The 21,112-nt window shown below is 43.9% G+C and overlaps 1 protein-coding gene across 1 annotated transcript in view; it reads left to right on the forward strand.

The window, feature by feature from the left end:
* DCHS2 (dachsous cadherin-related 2) overlaps window positions 1-21,112 on the forward strand; it is a 275,809-nt gene that overhangs the window by 136,199 nt on the left and 118,498 nt on the right. Inside the window, 1 exon segment of the mRNA XM_047799487.1 lies at window positions 15,326-15,557. Within this exon segment, the coding sequence (XP_047655443.1) occupies window positions 15,326-15,557 (232 nt within the window).

Below are 21,112 nucleotides of genomic sequence, written 5' to 3' on the forward strand. Positions count from 1 at the left end.
TTTCCCTTTACAACTAATACTTTTTCTGTCCTTTTAAGCAGTACTTGCTTATGTGGGCCTGAAGGTACTCTCGTGTTTTCTCAAAAAATTGTATTGTTTTTACCTTTCCACTTATTATTATTTCAGTCTAGCGGGAGGAAGGTTTATTTTCCCCCAGTATGGATGTTCAGTTGACCCAGCATTCACCGTACTGTACACTCACCTTGGTCATGAATCAGGTGATGGTATATGCACGTGTGTCTCCTAGACACCTGATTTTTGACCCATTTGTCTCCCTTTGTCCTAGCTCCATCGTCCCTTAATTGTTTAAGCTTTTCAATAGGTCACGATATCATCTATTTATTTAGCTTGTCCTTCCCTTTTGAGATTGCCTTGATTGTTCCTGACCATTTATATTTCCGAGTCCATCTTAGAAACAGCTTGTTCAATTTTCATTGCATTGGACAGCAAAGATAGCCTGCTGTACACAGTATGCTCCACATTTATTTTGTCACTGAGTCTGTTTTGGAGACTTTCTTTGTTTCTTTTTTATCTGCTTACGACTCACTTGTGGAGATAGGTACCGCTAACACTTTTTGATCTCATCTTTATCTTCTGAAATTAGTGGGAGAAACTACCTACTTAGGACATACCTTGAGGGGAAAAATGAGACTAAATATATTTATTACAGGTAATCATGTAGAAATTAACATGGGAGTTCCCATTGTGGCGCATCAGAAACACATCCAACTAGTGGCCATGAGGTTTCAGGTTCAATCCCTGGCCTCGCTCAGTGGGTTAAGGATTGGCATTGCCATGAGCTGTGGTGTAGGTTGCAGATGAGGCTTGGATCCCGAGTTGCTGTGGCTGTGGTGTAGGCCAGTGGCTATAGCTTCCATTCAGCCTCTAGCCTGGGAACCTATGTATGCTGTGGGTGTGGCCCTAAAAAAAAAAAAAAAAAAAAAACCATGAAAATAAAGTCATTCAGACTCATCATTACCATGATCATTACTGTGATCTATTTGGCTAGATCTTACCAACCCCCATCTAGGTGGTTTTAGGAATTGCTGTTTCCATGGAAGAAAAGGAGGAAACAAAAGTAAGAGTGAATAGGAAAATTTAGGTTAATTCAAGTCTATGTGATTATTTAAAGCTCAGTATATGCACACATAAACATCTACCCAAGGCTTCAGAAACTTCTTCTTAATAGATTTTGAGGCAGTTGTAAAAGACCATCCTAGATTGAACAAACAATTTAAATCCAATACTGTAGTGGTAGAACATCTGTTTCTAATTTGTTGGCTTCTTCAGATGATTTTATAAAAGTATATGTAGAAATTACCTTAGTAGAAATAAGTTCACCTGATGCCAGAATTTTTTTTTTTCACTACCGAAGGTAGTGCATTAATTAGGAGCATTGGCAGTGGAATAAAAAAATCAACCCAGATATTTAATTTCAACCTCCTCACTTGCTTCTTTCTGGGTCCGTATTGAATCTACTCTGTCCATTTATTTACCCTGTGAAGAAAGTTGTCTTTCCGTCTCAGCTCACCAGTCTCCATTGCAACACCAAGTGTATCTTTTTTTTTTTCTTTTTGGTCTTTTTGCCTTTTCTAGGGCCGCTCCTGAGGCATATGGAGGTTCCTAGGCTAGGGGTCGAATCGGAGCTGTACCTGCCGGCCTACGCCACAGCCACAGCAATGCGGGATCCGAGCCGCGTCTGCCACCTATACCACAGCTCATGGCAACACCGGATCCTTAAGCCACTGAGCAAGGCCAGGGATTGAAACCACAACCTCATGGTTCCTAGTCGGATTCGTTAACCACTGCGCCACATCGGGAACTCCATCAAGTGTATCTTTAACCACACTATCCCTCTGTAATGTGTTCCCAGATTGAACACAGGGTTAGGAGATGCATTTTTTTTTTCTCCAGCTAAAAAGTATCTTATTTTCAGGATAATTAAGAAAGTGTTATAGACACTGTATCGGCTATAACACTTATGTTAATTTTTAGAAAATCAAAGAAGAGACCATCTTCAGGTTCATGATTGCTATGGTATGAATGTTTGTTCCCCTCAAATTCATGTGTTGAAATCCTAAAGCCCAAGGTGACTTGTATTAGGAGGTGGGGACTTTAGAATGTGATGAGGTCATCAGGGTGGGGCCCTCATACGTGAAATGAGTGCCCTGATGAAGGAGGTCCCGGAGAGCTCCCTAGCCTCTCCAGTTCTCTGAGGACACAGCAAAAAGGTGGGAGTCTCCAGGCCAGAACCCAGCTGTGTTCTCAGTCTTCCAGCCTCCAGACCATGAGTAATCAATTCTGTTGTTTCTAAGCCATCACTCTGTAGTATTTGTTACAGCATCTCAAGTGAACTGAGACAGTGATACATGTGAATCAGAATTCTTCCTGTAGCTCCCGTTGTGGCTCAGTGGGTTAAGAACCCAACTAGTATCCATGAGGATGAGGGTTCGATCCCTGCCCTCGCTCAGTGGATATGACATTGCTGTGAGCTTCTGTGTAGGTTGCAGACGTGGCTGGGATCCCACCTTGCTGTGGCTGTTGTGTAGGCCAGTAGCTGCAGCTCTGATTGGACCCCTAGCCAGGGAACTTCCATAGGCTGTAGGTGTGGCCGTAAAAAGACCCCCCCAAAAAAAAAAAAAGAGAGAGAGAGAGAGAGAATATTCGTCTGTAAAAATTCCTTATTTTGTAGCTGGAATCCCTGTTCCCCCCACCAACAAAGTACAATGTGTTATAGATTTGTTAGAACAGAAACATCCTTCCTGTGGATACTTCATATTCGAGGTTTTCTTCCTGCTACAGATGGGGGCTGGTCTGTACCATGCCTGGTTTAATATAAGCTTTGTTATTATTTAGTAGTGGGTAAGGAGACAACTACCATTGAAAAAGCTGTGTGAGTAACACATCTGTTACTCAGAGATCCCAAGGGGGGAGATGCCACATTATGGGAGAGGGTGTGTATGTTGTGGGCACACAATGGGAAGCTCTGGGGATGCTTGGAAGACAGAGGGAGAGAGGGAAGACTTTGGGCAAGGGCCTTCATTGTGGTTTCCAAGGGAATGAATGGGAGAGGCAGAATAAGCAGGTTTAAGAATAGCTAGATGTTTGTTTGTCTTTTTAGGGCAGCACCCTCGGGCACATGGAAATTCCCAGTCTAAGGGTTGAATTGGAGCTACAGCTGCCGGCCTACACCACAGCCATAGCAACTCGGGATCCAAGCCTCATCTACGACCTACAACACAGCTCACGGCAATGCTGGATCCTTAACCCACTGAGTGAGGTCAGGGATTGAACCTGCACCCTCATGGATATTAGTTGGGTTCATTACCACTGAGCCACCACGGAAACTCCACATTAGCTAGTTTGAATAGTTTCAGTGGCCTGGGGCATAGAGGCATCTGTGATTATTAGAACCTGGCTGTGAGGTGATTAGGGCAGGTGCATAGTGGCCCACAGTGTGCAAGCCCATAAAAGAGGTAGTTGGGAGTGTGGACTCTGGGTTGATTGGTTCACATTGGAGAAGCACAGTCACCTGATCTTAGCAGTCCCTCCAGGATCAGCAAGACCCCAGCCATCAACGTATCAGAATACAGAACAGAAGACATAGCCTTGCACTGCTCTGGGGCAGAGCTCCCCACCTTCGCTGGAGAGGACCACAAAAGACTGACCAGAATACCTGGTGTGCCTTAGACCATGCAAAAGAAAATCTTTGCAACCTCCTTGTTTCACTCCAATTTCTTGGAAATCACATCTAGCGGTAAGGAGGGCATTCACCACACAGTTTAACTTCTGGCCCAGTGTAGCGTCTTAAATCATCAAAGAAAGATTTTGTTGTGGCGGGTGGTAGTCTCAGTACGTTGCCTTTGTGTCAGGCCCCCGTGGTCCCAAGCAGGCTCCACTCAATACTGTTTGACCCTGGGCACCAAGTCCACATACCCCATGTCAGGGGCCACCCATACGCTCTTCCTCTTCATTGTCATTTTCACTCTCCTCTCTGGGATCATCATCTTCCTCATCTTTACATCTTCCTTCTGTGACCTCTGCCTCTTCTCCCTCCTCTCACCAGTCTGCCTCCTCCAGATGCTCTGAGTTTTTAGATCCATCTCCACCACCGTCTTCCATCCTTCCATGCTGTGAAAATCAAGGCTGTAAAAGTCATCAAAGGTGAGCTGGCAGTCACCTGCTGCATACAGGCCCCGGAGACGTGGGGCAGCCCATGCTTCATGGCTGGGGTCATGTTGGAAAGAGGACTCACTCCATCAGAGGCCACTTGGTTTTGTCTGAACCACATCCCTCCTTCCTGTTGCCTGGGGTGAAGGGCACTTGCTCAATGGTGACCATGGTTCCATCCTCTGCATCCCCCACTTTGACCCCCTCCAGGGGCTCCTGGATGCCGACTTCCCACGTTCCTCCTTGTGACCTCCTTTGGACCACCTCTTTTGTCTCACCTGTGTTTTCTCTTCTCTGACCCAGATCCCCTTAGGTGCCCTGCAAACCAGCAGTTCTTTGTGGTATCTTAGAAATACAGGTCATCGGAGTTCCTGTCATGGCGCAGTGGTAAACGAATCTGACTAGGAACCATGAGGTTGTGGGTTCGATCCCTGGCCTTGCTCAGCGGGTTAACGATCCTGCATTGCTGTGGCTCTGGTGTAGGCAGGCGGCTGCAGCTCTGATTAGACCCCTAGTCTGGGAACCTCCATATGCTGAGGGAGTGGCCCTAGAAAATACAAAAAAAATAAAAAAAGAAATACAGATCATCAGAGCACCTGTCTTTCAGATTCTCTTCCCTTCTGCATCACAGACCCCCCCCCTCCCCAAGGAAGAGCAGAGTCTGATGACTTAACACCACTGCTGAAACACTGGCTCTAGGCATGAGCTCTGTGCCTTTCTTCCTTCCTCAGGCTTTAGTTGGAATGTATCTGAAAGCAAGGTGTGCCTGCCCACCTGTATTGAGCATTTCAGGTAACCTCCAAAGATGATTCCAGCCCCCAGAGAGTGATGGACAGTTGGCAGTCCAGTCTGGGTCCCTTCTGGGGACAGCTTGCTCTGTGCCAACGGGCCCAGGTTAAAGGCTTGTCATTGTCCTGGATATAATTCCTCATACGTCTGTGGCAACTGCCAAAAAGACTTAGCTGTGACTTCCAGGCTACCGTCTGATATCTGCTTTGATCTACAGGACCCCCTGCTATTTTGACTTGCTCCCAGGTCTTGGGTGCCAAGTGCAGGACCCAAAGATCCACATAGTGAATAGGAGCTGTTCATCTTTCTCAGGATGAGTGGAGAATGACACATTCAGTGAGGGGGAACACTGTGTTTCTTTCTTTTTATTTTTTGTCTTTCCTAGGGCCGCACCTGCGGCAAATGGAGCTTCCCAGGCTAGGGGTTGAATCGGAGCTGCAGCTGCCAGCCTACACCACAGCCACAGCCATGCCAGATCCGAGCCAAGTCTGCGACCTACACCACAGCTTACCCCAGCACTGGATCCTCAACCCACTGAGCAAGGCCAGGGATCGAACCTGCAACCTCATGGTTCCTAGTTGGATTCGTTTCCACTGTGTCACGACGGGAACTCCGGGAACACGGTGTTTCTGCTGTCTGAATCTTGGCAGCATCTCATGTCTGGAAATGGGCTATCACAGCCTCAAGGCTCCTCCTTCCCCAGAATTTGAAGAAGAACTTCTCCATCTTTTTCTCCGTCTTGGTGGCCGACTTCTCCATCTTGACCATCACTGGAGTCCGAGGTGGTGGGGAGACCCAGGGAAGGAGCCGTGGGGTCAGCCCACCTGGAAGCAGGTCCTTCTCAGTGGCAGAACTGGCAATTTTTTTTTTCTTTTGGCCACACCTGCGGCATATGAAAATTCCTGGACCAGGAATCAAACCTATGCCATAGAAGTGACCCGAGCCACAGCAATGACAACACTGGATCCTAAACGTGATGAGTCTCCAGGGAAATCTTGGTGATTTTTTTTTTTTTTTGGTCTTTTTAGGGCTGCCCTCACGGCATATGGAAATTCCCAGACTAGAGGGTCAAATTGGAGCTACAGCTGCCTGCCGACACCACAGCCACAGCAACACAGCAACGCGGGATCTGAGCTGCATCTGTGACCCACACCAGAGCTCACGGCAATGCTGGAGCCTTAACCCACTGAGGGAGGCCACAGATCAAACCCACATCCTCGTGGATGCTAGTTAGATTTGTTTCCACTGAGCTATGACAGGAACTTCCCCTGGTGATGTATTTTTAAAGACAAATTTTAAAAAAGTCTCCCCCTGTTTGTAAATGATAAGCTTTTAACAGCTTCTAATCTACACCTCGTTGGGACCTAAAATTGCATGGCGTCCAGTGTTTCTGGTGTTTGCCTCAGAATGTGTGAGAGTGAGCAACATAAATGTGTGTGTGAGAGAGAGAGAGAGAGAGATCCAGCGTGCCGTGTTTGTTCTGCCGTCTGCATAATCTTTGTACATTTCTTCGGTGATGAAATGTGCCTTTCCACAGGGCGAAGCCCGCGCGTCCCGTCTTTATTCTGTGTGATATCTGCCAGGGGAATGTGCTCCTGATCCAAATGGTTGGTTAAGATGAAGATATCAGTGTTGGTCATGACTTGGGAGCCTGCCTGTCCCCTGAAAGCGATCTAGCTTGGAGCTGAAAAAGTATTGAACTCAGGCAAGGTGTTTTAGGGTCAAGATGTTGGGTTCTTGGCCATCAAGACTGTATTTAAAATAATGAACTGCACCTTGACGGGAAACCTTTAACTGTACAGAATTACCTTAACAATCTCTGCGTTTTCCTCTGATCCTTTCTCTTTCTAATATATGTCCTGAAAGCTCTTGGAAGAAAATTGCTGAGAAACCTATTTACCCATGGTCGCTAAGAGATATTTATCTGTCCATAGGAGACTTTTTCTTATAAAAGACCTAGATGTTCTGGGCTTCTTCTCCATTTATCCTTGTGATGACTGTCAATATTTTAAAATCCCATCGCTTTTTTTATTCTCCTTGTATCACTTCTGAAATGGCCTATTTTTTGGTGCTACAGTTGTTGCCATTTACCTCATTCAAAGCAATCATGAAGGTGCTCTAAAGTGACAGAATGAAAAGAAAGAATTTGGGTTACCCTGGAAGTCAAGTGATTGTCCCACGAGATTTTAATTATTTCATGCTTATCTCTAGTTCCTGTTTCCTTTTACCTTGCATTTTCACCAAATGAATGTTTCTTTTTTGGTGTGTGTGTTTATTACCGTTCTCTCTCTATTTTTTGTGATCCTGAATTCTGTGGCTGAAATAAGTGTCTGAGATAAAGCGCTTTCAACTCTAGCGCTAGCACTCCAGGTTTCAGGACGGTTGCTTCAGACCAGCCATATAGAAAGTAAATAGACTTAGACCTTAATTTATATATATGTGTGTGTGTGTGTGTGTATATATATACACACATATGAATATGTATATAAATATCATAAATGTTGGCTATTGAAGTTGTGTTGCAGAGTCTGTAATGCAAGTAGATCTCTAGATACAAACTTGCTAAGTAAAAAGGGCTCACTCATTTTTTCCCTCACTGTTATTAGGTATAATTAATGAGTTAAAATGGTATATATTTAAGGTGTACAGCTTGATGGTTTGATTATATGTATACATTGTAAATTGCTACCACCAAGATAATTAATGTCTCCGTCATTTCACATAGTGAGCGCCGAGGACACTTAATATCTACCTTCAGCAAATTTCAAGTATGTGTTATTACTCATCATCACCATGCTGAGCGTTTGGTCTCCAGAATGTATTCATTTTGCATAACCGAAACTTAGGGCATGCTCATTTTAATTTTAATAGATAACAGGATCTCACTTTCCAAAAAGCATTTACTTTTGTGCTCACTCCTATCTTCTATTTCAGTGGTCACCCTGCCCAACCCAGTTTCAGGAATAAACTGTTGCCCAGTTACCCATATAGTCCAGCTAAATTGTCTGAACTCAAGATGACTGTCTACCAGGACGAATCCCCATGTCTTGAGTACCACTTGGCCTCATTCTTACCTCTAGAAGTTTAAGCCTCCAGCCGCCGTCTCTCATCTGTATTCTTATTCCCATCCTGTTCTGTTCATCCTTCAATTGGGGCCAATCTCCTCCCCCCACCCCCGTCTGCCGGCCCATACTCTTCCAGCACTTTGGCCTCCGGAACTTCTGGTCCATCCATCATTTAGCAAACTGCCTTATAATCTCAGCCTGACCTCTGATGGTTCCTTTATCTTCTTGCCCTGATTAACACACGCTTCCCCAGCCTATCCTCTCTGCTCTCTGGTGGCAAAGCTGGTATTCCACTCAGTGAGCCAGGAGGGGGATGTTGCAGTGGGTGTCTTCCCTGTTGCCCACTCACACCCAAATCAATTCTACTCTTTTCTCCAAAACCGATTGGCTTCTTTTTTTTTTTTCTTCCCTTCTTAGGGCCACACTTGAGGCATGTGGAGGCTCCCAGGCTAGGGGTCCAACTGGAGCTACAGCTGCCGGCCTACACCACAGTCATAGCAACAGCAACTTGGGATCTGAGCCACGTCTGTGACCTGTTACACCACAGCTCTCGGCAACGCCAGATCCTTAACCCACTGAGCGAGGCCAGGGATTGAACCTGCATCCTCATGGTTCCTAGTCAGATTTGTTTCCGCTGCGCCATGACAGGAACTCCCCAATTGGCTTTCGAAGTTCATTATTGTCAGACTCTACAATGGCCACTCTTTGTGGCTGCTGGCATGTTCTAAACCTCTTTGTCACCAAGAACCTTTACATCTGACTCAGCCTTCCGCTCCTTGACTGTTCCCTACTAGAAACTTCACTGTCTTTTTTTTTTTTTTTTTTTTTCGGCTGTGTCTGCAGCATATGAAAATTCCAGGGACAGGGATCGAACCCACACCATAGCAGCAAACCGAGCCGCAGCAGTGACAATGCCAGATCCTTAATCTGCTGCACCACCAGGGAACTCCTTCACTGTTCATTTTTTGAACTACCCAACACCCTGAGTCTATCAGGTCCTTGAATTTCTTTCTTTCTCTCTCTCTCTCTCTTTTCTTTTCTTTCTTTTTTTTTTTTTTTTTTTTTGTCTTTTTAGAGCTGTTCCTGTGGCACATGGAGCTTTCCAGGCTAGGGGTCGAATTGGAGCTGCAGCTGCCGGTCTACACTAGAGCCACAGCAACGCCTGCCCTAAGCTGCATCTGCGGCCTACACCACCGCTCATGGCAATGCCAGATCCTTAACCCACTGAGTGAGGCCAGGGATCGAACCTGCCCTCATGAATACTAGTCAGATTCATTTCCACTGAGCCACAAAGGGAACTCCTCTTTTTTTTTCTTTTTTTAAATATGATCTTTTTCCCATTACAGTTGATTTACAGTGTTCAGGTCCTTGACTTTCTGATTTCCAGCCTCTGAAATCTTGATATCAAGCAGGATGTATTCTAAAAAATCCTTATTTTTCTCTCCATTTATGTTGCACCTTTTATTTGGTGGATCATTCTTCTGTTCAGATGACTAGTTTACTGATCTGCCATTGAAGTCATTCACCTGGAGATTCCCTTTAGTTCCTTTACTCCACAGAACTTTCCAGGGAAAGCCCCAGCCCTCTTGAACAGAGGTTTAGTCCCAGAGAATTGGGAGGTGACTTTTTGAGGGAATGGAGACAGGGAGTTTAGATTAGCTTCCCTCACGTTGTGCTCTGTGGGATTTGCCTCCCAGGGTGCTCCTCGCACTGAGGGTTCTCTGGTAACTCAGAGTGGAGGACACCTCAGAACTCACCCCGCACCCCCCCAGACATGCCTCGGGAAGGCTCTGTGGGGAGTCCTGGGCCAAGAACACGTTGACTCTGTTAATTCAGCGTTTCCTCTACTTTTGGACTCAGGAGTCTCCTTCTTTCTTTTGAAGATGCACCTTTTTTATTGCTGCCCCAGGTCTTTTTCTAAAGCCTTGATTTCATTATGTCCCTTCATGAATGCCAGCAGCAGTGTCCCAGGTGGGAGTTAGAAGGAAAACATTACACCTCGAAATGTCATCCTTTCAAACCTTTGGCGGTGTCTTTAATATAAACAATACAGTAAATGTATGTATGATTCATTTGTAAATATGTGTGGATACAGGGCAGACTACTCGCCATTCTTTTTACTGAGTCTAAGGCTGTGCAGAAGAAAGTCTCTCCTCCTTAGCATTTAAATCAAAATCTATGAATCTGACCATTTAGGCTTTTCTTTAGATTTTTCCCACCCTCTGTATCTACCTGCCCATTCACTCCAAGCTTTACCAGTATGCTTACCCCCTGCTATAACATGGCTTTTTTTTTTTAATGTCTTTTTTTTTTTTTAGTATCATAAAAGACTTTTATTTTTTTAATGTCATTGTTTCCTAGGATGTTATTTTCACATGAAATATATCTTTTAAATCCTATTTTTTTTTTTAATTCTTAAGAGTTTATTTGAGCAAAAATTGATTCGGATGAGGCAGCACCCAACCGGAAGTAGTTAGCCATGCCCACCAGCAGGAACCAGGGGACTGAGTGTTAGAGAGAAGACGCAGAAGCAGAGCAAGAAAATGATTTGATCGGCTGTAACTTAAGCGATCAGATTCTAGTCCTGTTTCATTGGCTTTGAGGTTTTATTATCTCCCTGTGAATGGAGCTGGACTCTGAATTCTTTCAGTGTCCTTGAATATTTGGATTTTTAGCTAGCTTGAGGCTAATGGCAGACATGAACCTGTCTTAGAGTTGGAATTTAGAGTTTATCAGAGGTTCTCCACCCTGGATTGGACTTTCCTGGAGAGAATTTTTAAATTTTTATTTTTTTATTTTTTAAAGGCATAACACAATTCTATTTTAATACACAAGCAAAATACGAAACACCATAGCAAACTGATGGCAGTAATACATGGCATTTCACTTGCAATGCATGACAAGTGGTTAACATCCTCAGTCATAATTGAGCTCTTAGAAACCAGTAACATAGACAATGATATTCCAAGGGAAACGGAAAAAAAAGAGGAAACTGAAATAACATAAGTGACCAGTAAGGATTAAACATACATGAAGATGACTGAGCTGAACAGTAACAGAGAAAAGTAATTTCTTTATAACCTCATATTCCAAAGATTAAAAATCCAATGTTTGTCCAGTTTTAGGAAGTAGCCCCTCATAAACAGACACTGGGGATAAGACCAGTGAGGACCCACTATACAGTTGGGGGAAATCTGTAGATGGGACTCAAAATACACATTTTGGCTCTCCTGTGTACCAGCAGTTCTACTTCTTTGGAATTATTTCAACAAATTAGTGGCATAAATTACAAGAATTTATATATAAATCGTGTTTACTGCAAAGAAAATGTGTAGCTATATACCCCCCAATGACTTGCATATTAATTCATTTATCAATACACCCAAAAGAATGTGCACAAAATTCTTTTATTTTTGTCTTTTTAGTCCCCCCGCCCCCCAGCATATGGAGGTTGCTGGGCTAGGGGGTCAAATCACAGCTACAGCTGCTGGCCTACACCACAGCCACAGCAACGTGGGATCTGAGCCACGTCTGTGACTTACACCACGGCTCACAGCAATGCTGAGCGAGGCCAGGGATCGAACCTGCATCCTCCTGGATACTAGTCAGATTCGTTTCCGCTGAGCCATGACAGGAACTCCTTATACAATTCCATTAATAGTAGATGACATTGGGGGAAAAGTTCCTGGAGCACGTTTAAAAGATAGCAAGGCTGCTGCTATTACTACTGGCACTACACACCCTCACACGCTCACACACTCTCACACACACACCTTCCCACACCACATATAATGTAGAAGTGGCGGACATGTTAATTGGCTCGATTGTGGTTTTATATATATGTTTATCAAAACATCAAGTTGCACACTATGCATATATGTCAAAGATATCTCAGTAAAACTGATTTAGAAAGACCAAGGCTGGACACCACTGCAGGTGAATGGAATCAGAATCTTTGTGGTGGCACCTATAGGCGTTGGTGTGACCCAACCTTTTGTCTGTGGTCCTAAAAGCTTTCAAGATAGAAAGTTTTAAAATCTCATTGGGTAAGACACCTGACTTGAACTGACCTGAAGCTATTCATCTTTTTTTTTGTTGTTAATTTCTCTAAATGTGTCTATGAATATATTTTGCTGCAGCATAGTCAGTGCTTGATTATGAGCTGCCAGTGTAGACGTTACTCGGTTAGCTCCCTATATTGCCTTTATAAAACTTAACAAAATTCACAATTCCAAGACACATCTATCTGGTCCCAAGTATTTAGGATAAAGGGCCTGTAAAATCTTTTTTAAATTTTTTATTTTTTTTTTTAATTTTTATTTTTTGTCTTTTCAGGTCTGCTCCCGAGGCATATGGAGGTTCCCAGGCTAGGGGTCAAATCGGAGCTGTAGCTGCCGGCCTATGCCAGAGCCACAGCAATGCCAGATCCAAGCTGCATCTGCAACCTGCACCACAGCTCATGGCAGCGCCGGATCCTTAACCCACTGATCAAAGCCAGGGATGGAACCTGCATCTTCATGGATGCTAGTCGGGTTCGTTTCTGCTGAGCCACAGTGGGAACTCTGAGCCTGTAAAATCTTATAATCGATGGTGATTGTCCATAATAAATGCTCTTATACATATTATATAACTGATTCCAACAACAGGCCTGCAAGGCAAGCCAGTGACCCCAGTTCACAGAAGAGGCGTCACAGACTCAGGGACTGCCTAATGTTCTGGAGGCTGTGGTCCCAGAAGCAGACAGGGCCAGAAATTAATTCCAGATCTTTTGGCTCCAGATTGCCAAAAACCGTGCCACCAACAGTTGTATAGCATCTGTCTCATAAATGTTGAGTCCTTTGTCAGTGGGGACTCCGTCTCCCTTTTTCCCTCTAAGATAGAACCCAAGGTTGGCCTTGCCCACAGCCTAGCCATCAAACAAGTCTTTCACGCAAGGTAGGATTTATACCATGGTACTACTTAAAAAGGCTAATTTGAAAGAAGTCACCAGGGGCTTTGGGGAGAGATGAACCTCTGTTCTGGTTGCACGTCTGCTATGGACCGCCCCTTGTACCTTGGACAACTCACTTAGCCTCTCTGTGCTTTGGTTTTCTTGTTATAAAAATGGGGGAAACCATAACAGTCTTTAGAAAGGGAGATTAGCACAACTGAAGGAGAAAATATACATAAAGCACCCTGAACACTCATTCACAGATGGGTAATCTAAGAGGAGAGTGCCTCCTACTGATAAATTTAACTGATAAAAATTGAATACATAGAAAAGGAAGGCTGAGGAGTTCCCATTGTGGTTCAGTGGGTTAAGGATCTGACAGTGGCGGCTTGGGTGGTGGTGGAGGCTTGGGTTCAATCCCCAGCCCAGGAATTTCCATATGTCACAAATACAGCCAAAAAAAAAAAAACCCCAAAAAAAACAACAACAACAAAAAAAGGAAGCCTGAGATCTGTATATGATACTGTTCATAAAAAAAAGCTTTTCACTTTATCCATGTCACACTGGCTTGTTTTGGGTGGCGTTGCCTGATGGAGAATCTCTAAACACCACCTGGAAATGAACCTCTTTGTTCTTAAAGATCCTAAGGTGCGGTGAGCCTCATTTCTTCACATGTTCCCCACTCTCATATTTTGAGGATACAGATGCAACTGCCATTGTTTTTATTTCTCCTGTTTTAATTTGTACGCGGCATAGCCCTGGCACGTTATTCAACCTAGAACATGGAAATTCACATTATTATTCCTTTTTTTTTTTCCCCCAGTTGTTTCTAGTCCCCTGTGTCTGGGGTACCTGGGCCCACAGAGCAAAGGAGATGTGTCCGGATTGCTGGTCAACCTCATCCTAAGCGATTTTCTCTTTCCTCCGTTCCTCCTCCTCAGTGGCCATTGCCCCCCAGATCCACACAGCAGGGTCCTCCTTTGGCTCTGGGCCGAATCTTCTTCTGATGGCCTTTCTTTTCCTTTTGGCTCAGTGTCTCCCTGACACAGTAGGAAAGAACAAGAGGGGTAAAAGAGAGAGAGGGAATAAGTGAGAAAATCCAAGCTGTTGTGACTTACCAAGGATTTTGTTCTAAGATGAAAGGATCGAAGGATACCAGAGAGAAATGGAAAATGGTTTTTTTAAAATAGGAACATATGTTGTACTTGAGAAAAGTAACAATTGCAGAGCAATATTTTCTTCTCGCGCTCTCTCCAGCTCTTTGTTTTTAGGTGGAGGAAACACACACACAAAGCCAGTGTGGGATCCACTTCTTGTTATTCTATGCACACTGTTTCTTCTCTAAAGCTTGAAAATTCAGATTCCCCCAAGGAAATCTGGCCGCAAGTTTGTAGCATCGGTGCCATCGCTGCCACCCTCCACTCTGGACTTGAGGCTTCCTCTGGCCTCTAGCTGGGCTCCCTCCTTCCAGCCTTGTTGCCCTTCGAGATTGTTCTGAATGCTGCAGCCAGAGTCGCTGTTAAGACCAAAGCCAAACTTCTTCTCTGCTCAGGGCCCTCAATGGTCAGAGCCATGGTCCTGGCAGAAGCCGCAGAGCCCTGCATGTCCTGTCCCTGCCCCTCTGACATCGCTTCTCTGGATGTTCCCTGAACAAGAGTGGGATGCACTGTCCTTCTGTCTCAGGGCCTTTGCACTTGCTCGTTCCTCAATCTGTTAGGCTTTTCTTTCCAAATACCTGAAGTCTACCCCCTACGAATGGGTCAGTGTTTATTCAAAGGACACCTTCTTAGTGATGCCTTTCCTTGCTATCTTTTCTAAAATTGCACCCCCTCTGGTACCCCCTGAATCCTTCTCCTTGGCAAAAAGATTATCTCCTTGAATATCTTTGGCTTCTACGCTGAATGAAACTACAGTGATTATCTCATTCCTATTTAAGAATCAGCACTGGAGTATCGAGGCCAAATGCTATTGCCCATGAACTCAATACCGCTGAAGGTGAGAAGTAAAATGAACATACACATTCTGGTATCAAAAGTCTATTCTAGAGGAGTTCCCATCGTGGCACAGTGAAAAGGAATCCGACTAGGAACCATGAAGTTGCGGGTTTGATCCCTGACCTTGCTCAGTGCATTAAGGATCCAGCGAGCTGTGGTGCAGGTCACAGATGGGGCTCAGAACCCGTGTTGCTGTGGCTGTGGTGTAGGCTGGCAGCTACGGCTCCAATTTGACCACTAGCCTGGGAACTTCCATATGCTGTGGGTGCGGCCCTAAAAAGCAAAAAAAAAAGTCTGTTCTTGGATCCTCCTCAGTTATTCTGCATCCCAATGTTCAGGAAAGACCCATTTGTAATCACTTCTTATTCCTTCCCCAGGGAGGACTCAGCGCCCAGGCTTTTGTGCGGGTGGAACTGGAGGACGTGAATGATAATGAACCTGTGTTTAACCCGTCCGTCTATGTGACCGGCATTAGCGGCCACAGCCAGCCAGGCACCGAGATCGTCAGTGTTGTCGCCACGGACAGAGATTCTGGGATGTATGGAACAGTGGCCTATGAGCTCGTCCAAGGAGACGTGTCCTCGCTTTTCACCATTGACTCCACCACAGGTATGTGAACTTGGAATCAACAGCTTCTGCGTAACAGCCGGAAAATGAGCTGCACTGATTTGTCCTTAGCAGGGGTGTTGTGAGGCTCGCTTCACATTCCAGGAGGCAGTGAGGTGCATCAAAAAGAGCCCAGGCTTGTGGTTAGGTTAGGACTGACTCTTTTTTTTTTTTTTTGTATCAAAAATTTATTTGGGGTTGGCTAATCATTACAAGTAGTATTCTTGCATAATTGTCTAAAACAACATAAATGTATTATCAATGCCAATATTACTAAAATTTTTAAAATTGTTATCTCCCCAATACAATTTTTTTTTCTACTGTACAGTGTGGTGACCCAGTTACATATACATGTACACATTCTATTTTCGCACATTATCATGCTCCATCATAAGGGACTAGACATAGTTCCCAGTGCTACACAGTAGGATCTCATTGCTAATCCATTTCAAAGGCAATAGTTTTGCATCTGTTAACCCCAAGCTCCCAATCTACTCCACTCCCTCCCCGTCCCCCTTGGCAACCACAAGTCTATTCTCCAGGTCCATGATTTTCTTTTCTGTGGAAAGGTTTATTTGTGCCGTATATTAGATTCCAGATATAAGTGATATCATATGGTATTTGTCTTTCTCTTTCTGACTCCCTTCATTCAGTATGAGAGTCTCTAGTTCCATCCATGTTGCTAGAAATTGCGTTATTTTGTTCTCTTTTTTATGGCTGAGTAGTATTCCATTGTGTATATGTACATCTTCCTAATCCAATCGTCTGTCAGTGGACATTTGGGTTGTTTCCATGTCTTGGTTATTGGGAATAGTGCAGCAATGAACATGCAGATGCATGTGTCTTTTTAAAGGAAAGTTTTGTCCAGATATATGCCCAAGAGTGGGATTGCTGGGTCAAAGGGTAGTTCTATGTATAGATTTCTAAGCTACCTCCATACTGATCTCCATAATGGTTGTACCAGCTTACATTCCCACCAACAGTGCAGGAGGGTTCCCTTTTCTCTACACCCCCTCCAGCATTTGTTATTTGTGGACTTATTAATGATGGCCATTCTGACTAGTTTGACGTGGTACCTCATAGTAGTTTTATTTGCATTTTTCTAATAATCAGTGATGTTGAGCATTTTTTCATGTGCTTGTTGGCCATCTGTACATCTTCCATGGAAAAATGTCTATGCAAGTCTTTTTCCCATTTTTCCATTGGGTTGTTGGCTTTTTTGCTGTTGAATTGTATAAGTTGCTTGTATGTTCTAGAGATTAAGCCCTTGTCAGCTGAATCATTTGAAACTATTTTCTCCCATTCTGTAAGTTGTCTTTTTGTTTTCTTTTTGGCTTCCTTTGCTGTTCAAAAGCGTGTCAGTTTGATTAGGTCCCACTGGTTTATTTTTGCTTTTATTTCTGTTGCTTTGGGAGGACGGACCTGAGAAAACATGTGTAAGGTTGATGTCAGAGAATGTTTTGCCTGTGTTCTCTTCCAGGAGTTTGATGGTGTCTTGCCTTGTCTTTAAGTCTTTAAGCCATTTTGAGTTTATTTCATGCATGATGTGAGGGGGTGTTCTAGTTTCATTGATTTGCATGCAGCTGAGGTTAGGGCTGGATCTTAATCCCAGCTTTTCTCTTTGTCTTATGACCGTCATTGGCCTCCATCGCTTTACCTTGAAAGAAATGCTAATAATCACTGTGTTGCAAAGGTTTTCTAAGGATTAAAGACAGTAAGTCATGAGAGATACTGGCCAACTGTGTTTATGTTGTAAATGTTGTCGTGTTTGTAGATTGTCTAAGGATGACTTGCATCATTTCAATGTGCAAACAGATACTAGTGCAAAGAGCATTGTACATGCTTAGACCCCTTTCTTTCTTTCTTTTTTTTTTTGCTTTTTAGGGCTGCACCCACCGCATATGGAGGTTCCCAGGCTAGGGGTCCAATCGGAGCTACAGCTGCTGGCCTACACCATAGCCACAGCAACACAGGATCTGAGCCATGTCTGTGACCTACACCACAGCTCACAGCAACACCAGATCCTTAACCCACTGAGCAAGGCCGGGGATCGAACCTGCAACCTCATGGTTCCTAGTCAGATTCGTTAACCACTGCGCCACGACGGGAACTCCTAGACCCCTTTCTTGTAGCAGGCCTGGCATTTCCCTTAATCTCATTGGGTCTTAGTTTCTTTGTTTTAAAAATAATACCTAAAGCTCTTTTAGTTCTCTAGTGTGGACATCTCCTACCTGCCAAAAAATTCAGTGAGCAAACTGAGTCTCTTGGGAATAATCAGTATTTAAGAGGTTACCTTCTCTTCCTGTTGGTTTGTTGCTAACAACACAACAACAACAAAAATGTTTGAAAGATTTGACTATGAGAAAACTGAAAATTTTAAGTATTGAGTATCATAATACTATAGAGATATTTCAGATATTCTGGCCCCAAGGAGGCTGCCAAAAAAAAAAGAAAAAATGTTTTTTCTTTCATATTTCTTCTTCTTCTTTAAAAAGTATTTTTAGGAGCTCCCTGTGGTGCAGTGTGTTAAGGTCCTGGTATTGTCACTGCAGCGGCTTGGGTTACTACTATGGCAGAGATTCAGTCCCTAGCCTGGGGAACTTCCACATGCCACAAGCATAGCAAAAAAAAAAAAAATAGTTTACTGTATAAGAATACTTAACATGGGATCTTCCCTTTAACAAATTTTTAGGTGTACAATACAGTATTGTCGATGAGAGGTACAATGTCATATCACAGATCTTTAGAGCTTATTCATTTTGCGTAACTGAAACTTTATGCCTGTTAATTAGCAACTTCCCATTTCTCCCTCCTTGCTGGCCCCTGGCAGTCACTTTTCCATTCTTTGATTTTATGAAGTTGACAGTTTTAGATACTTTACATGAGTAAAATACATAATTTTTGTCTTCTGTGGCTGGTTTTATTTCACTTGACTTAATGTCCTCTAAGTTCATCCATATTGTCTTGTATTACAGAAGTTCCTTCTTTTTTCAAGGCTGAATAATATTCCATTGCAAGTATGTGCCACCTTTTCTTGATCCGTTCATCTGTTGATAGGCGTTTAGGTTGTTTCTGCAACTTGGCAGTGAAAATATCTCTTCAAGGTTATATTTCTTCTTAAAACACCTGATCTGAGCAGGGGTAGAATGTTTTTTCTATTGTGATGATGGATGTCAGAGGTGACACTGGGCATTTTCTGTACACTGTCTTATCAGATCTTTACAACACCCTTTGCAAAGACCACATTCATTAGCAACAAACAATAATTTGCACAGGAAATCTAATCTACCAGGTTAGTTTGCCCTCTCAACCAGCCCCATTAGGTAAATAGAGCCGTTGCTTCTTGCCTGAAAAATTACTTCGTGGGGCATGTAGGACTGGCCAGGGGATTAGTTGTTTATCATGGCAGTCTTTATAAGGCAAAACTTTCCTTACTCAAAATAATCCACTGATGTGTGGCCCTTTTAACATTTCAAGGATCAGAAGAAAATACGTTCTTAGGAAATTAGTCTGCTTATCGTGGCCTTTTCAAAAATTCATCTAAACCAAGGACCTTAACTGCTTGTCAACTCATCAGGCCCTCCAGGGGCAGCAGCTTTTTGCCAAAAAATATATAGGTCAGCCAATAATCATAGCACAGGATCTAAAAGCCTTTAGCAGATTGTTTTAAAAAGACATCGACACACTCATCCTCTAGTTTTCCCTGGACCATCTTGAAGAATGAGCTGTACTGTATTCTGTTTTTAGGAGACATTTCTCTTTTTATGCTGCTTAAGGCAGCCACAGGCTTCCATTCCTGGCATTGGACATGAGACAAATGCCATTGTTAATCATGGGGAATGCTTTAAGTGGGTCGTTATCTTGGGGAGTATCCTGCTATTTTTTTTTTGTCTTTTTGCCTTTTGTAGGGCAGCTCCCATGGCATATGGAGGTTCCCAGGCTAGGGGTCTGATCAGAGCTGTAGCCGCCGGCCTACACCACAACCACAGCAATGCAGGATCCAAGCCGCATCTGCAACCTACACCACAGCTCACGGCAACTCCAGATCCTTAACCCACTGAGCAAGGCCAGGGACTGAACCCACAACCTCATGGTTCCTAGTCGGATTCGTTAACCACTGCGCCACTACGGGAACTCCACATGGTATTTTTTTTTAAAGCAGAGACCAATCTGTAATGGAAGGAGCCCTGGGTTATTGTTGTTAGCAGTTTGAATGCTGGTGCGTTTTGAGTGGAGACATTCTTGGTATTCCAGTGCTTAGAATTTGGTTGCACCCACTCACAGCTCGTGAGAAATTCATGAGACCTGGTAATGCTTTAGTTAACCTTTAGAAGAGAATTAAACAGCATCCCGGCTAACGATGGGAAAAAGTTGCCTGGTGAACAGGTCGTCTCCAGTTTAAACAGTTGAGTTCAAGTTCATCTGTCATTTGACACCAACCATGTTTTGTAATTTTGTTGTTGTTGTTATTTTGTTAGGGCCACACCTGTGGCATATAGAAGTTTCTAGACTAGTGTTCGAATTGGAGCTGTAGCCACTGGCCTACACCACAGCCACAGCCATGCCAGCTCTGAGCTGCTGTTGCAGAAACTGCATAAGCCATGGCAGCAGAAGGAGAAGAAGGGCACTCAGAGATGCGGAAAAACAAGGTTTATTCAGCACCTGTGTGGGCTCAGAGGAGTCACCTCCAGAGTCTGAGGACCAGGTCTTTGTTCTCAGCAACTCTTACACCATACAGGGTCTTGTTTTTCCCATGTAAGTAGCCCGGACCTCCCCCTTCCCCAAGCAGACAGTGTCCTGCCTAAGAAACTGAGCAAGCAAGGTTACAGAAGCAAATCAGTTAAGCAATGCTTGGAGTGCCATGAGCAAGGCTGCTGGCTTGGAATAGGGCTCGTAATTGCTACTTAATTATAAGAAGGATGGGATGAGGGGAGCAGAACTGAAAAGGCAGGCAGCTGCTTTTTCAGACAAGGAGGATTATGTCTCTTAGGCAAATCTCCCACTTCACTGTGTCTGCAACCTACACCACAGCCCCCCAAAACACCAGATCCTTAACCCACTGAGTGAGGCCGGGGATCAAACCGGAGTCCTCATGGATGCTAGTCAGATGCGTTTCTGCTGAACCATGACGGGAACTCCGTGTTTTCTATTTTGTACATGAACTAAACTCCCAAGCCAGGCTGTAAAAGCCGCTTTAACTGTTGATGCGCTCAAAGAATAGAGTCAAGAGCGGTACTGGCACATCGTTTTCTGCTTCCAGACCTGCATTTTTGCTGAACTTATAGAAGGCTGGGCTTTCTTCTACCATGAAGGTCTGTCTCTACAAAGCCTCCCCATGTAAAGACGGTCTCGAGAAATTGCCTCTATTGATAAATATTTGTGGAAGAAAAGGATAAATGACATTTAGGAAGAATTGAAATGAGATTTAAATCCATATTACATCCTCTTAAGAAATTGCAGAAGAGGGTCCTTGATCACACAGAGCAAAATGCATTTAAAAATCTTCTTTCTGGGAGTTCCCATTGTGGCTCAGTGGTTAAAAAATCCAACCAGGATCC

The sequence above is a fragment of the Phacochoerus africanus genome, chromosome 10, assembly GCF_016906955.1.
Source record: "Phacochoerus africanus isolate WHEZ1 chromosome 10, ROS_Pafr_v1, whole genome shotgun sequence".
NCBI lineage: Eukaryota > Metazoa > Chordata > Mammalia > Artiodactyla > Suidae > Phacochoerus > Phacochoerus africanus.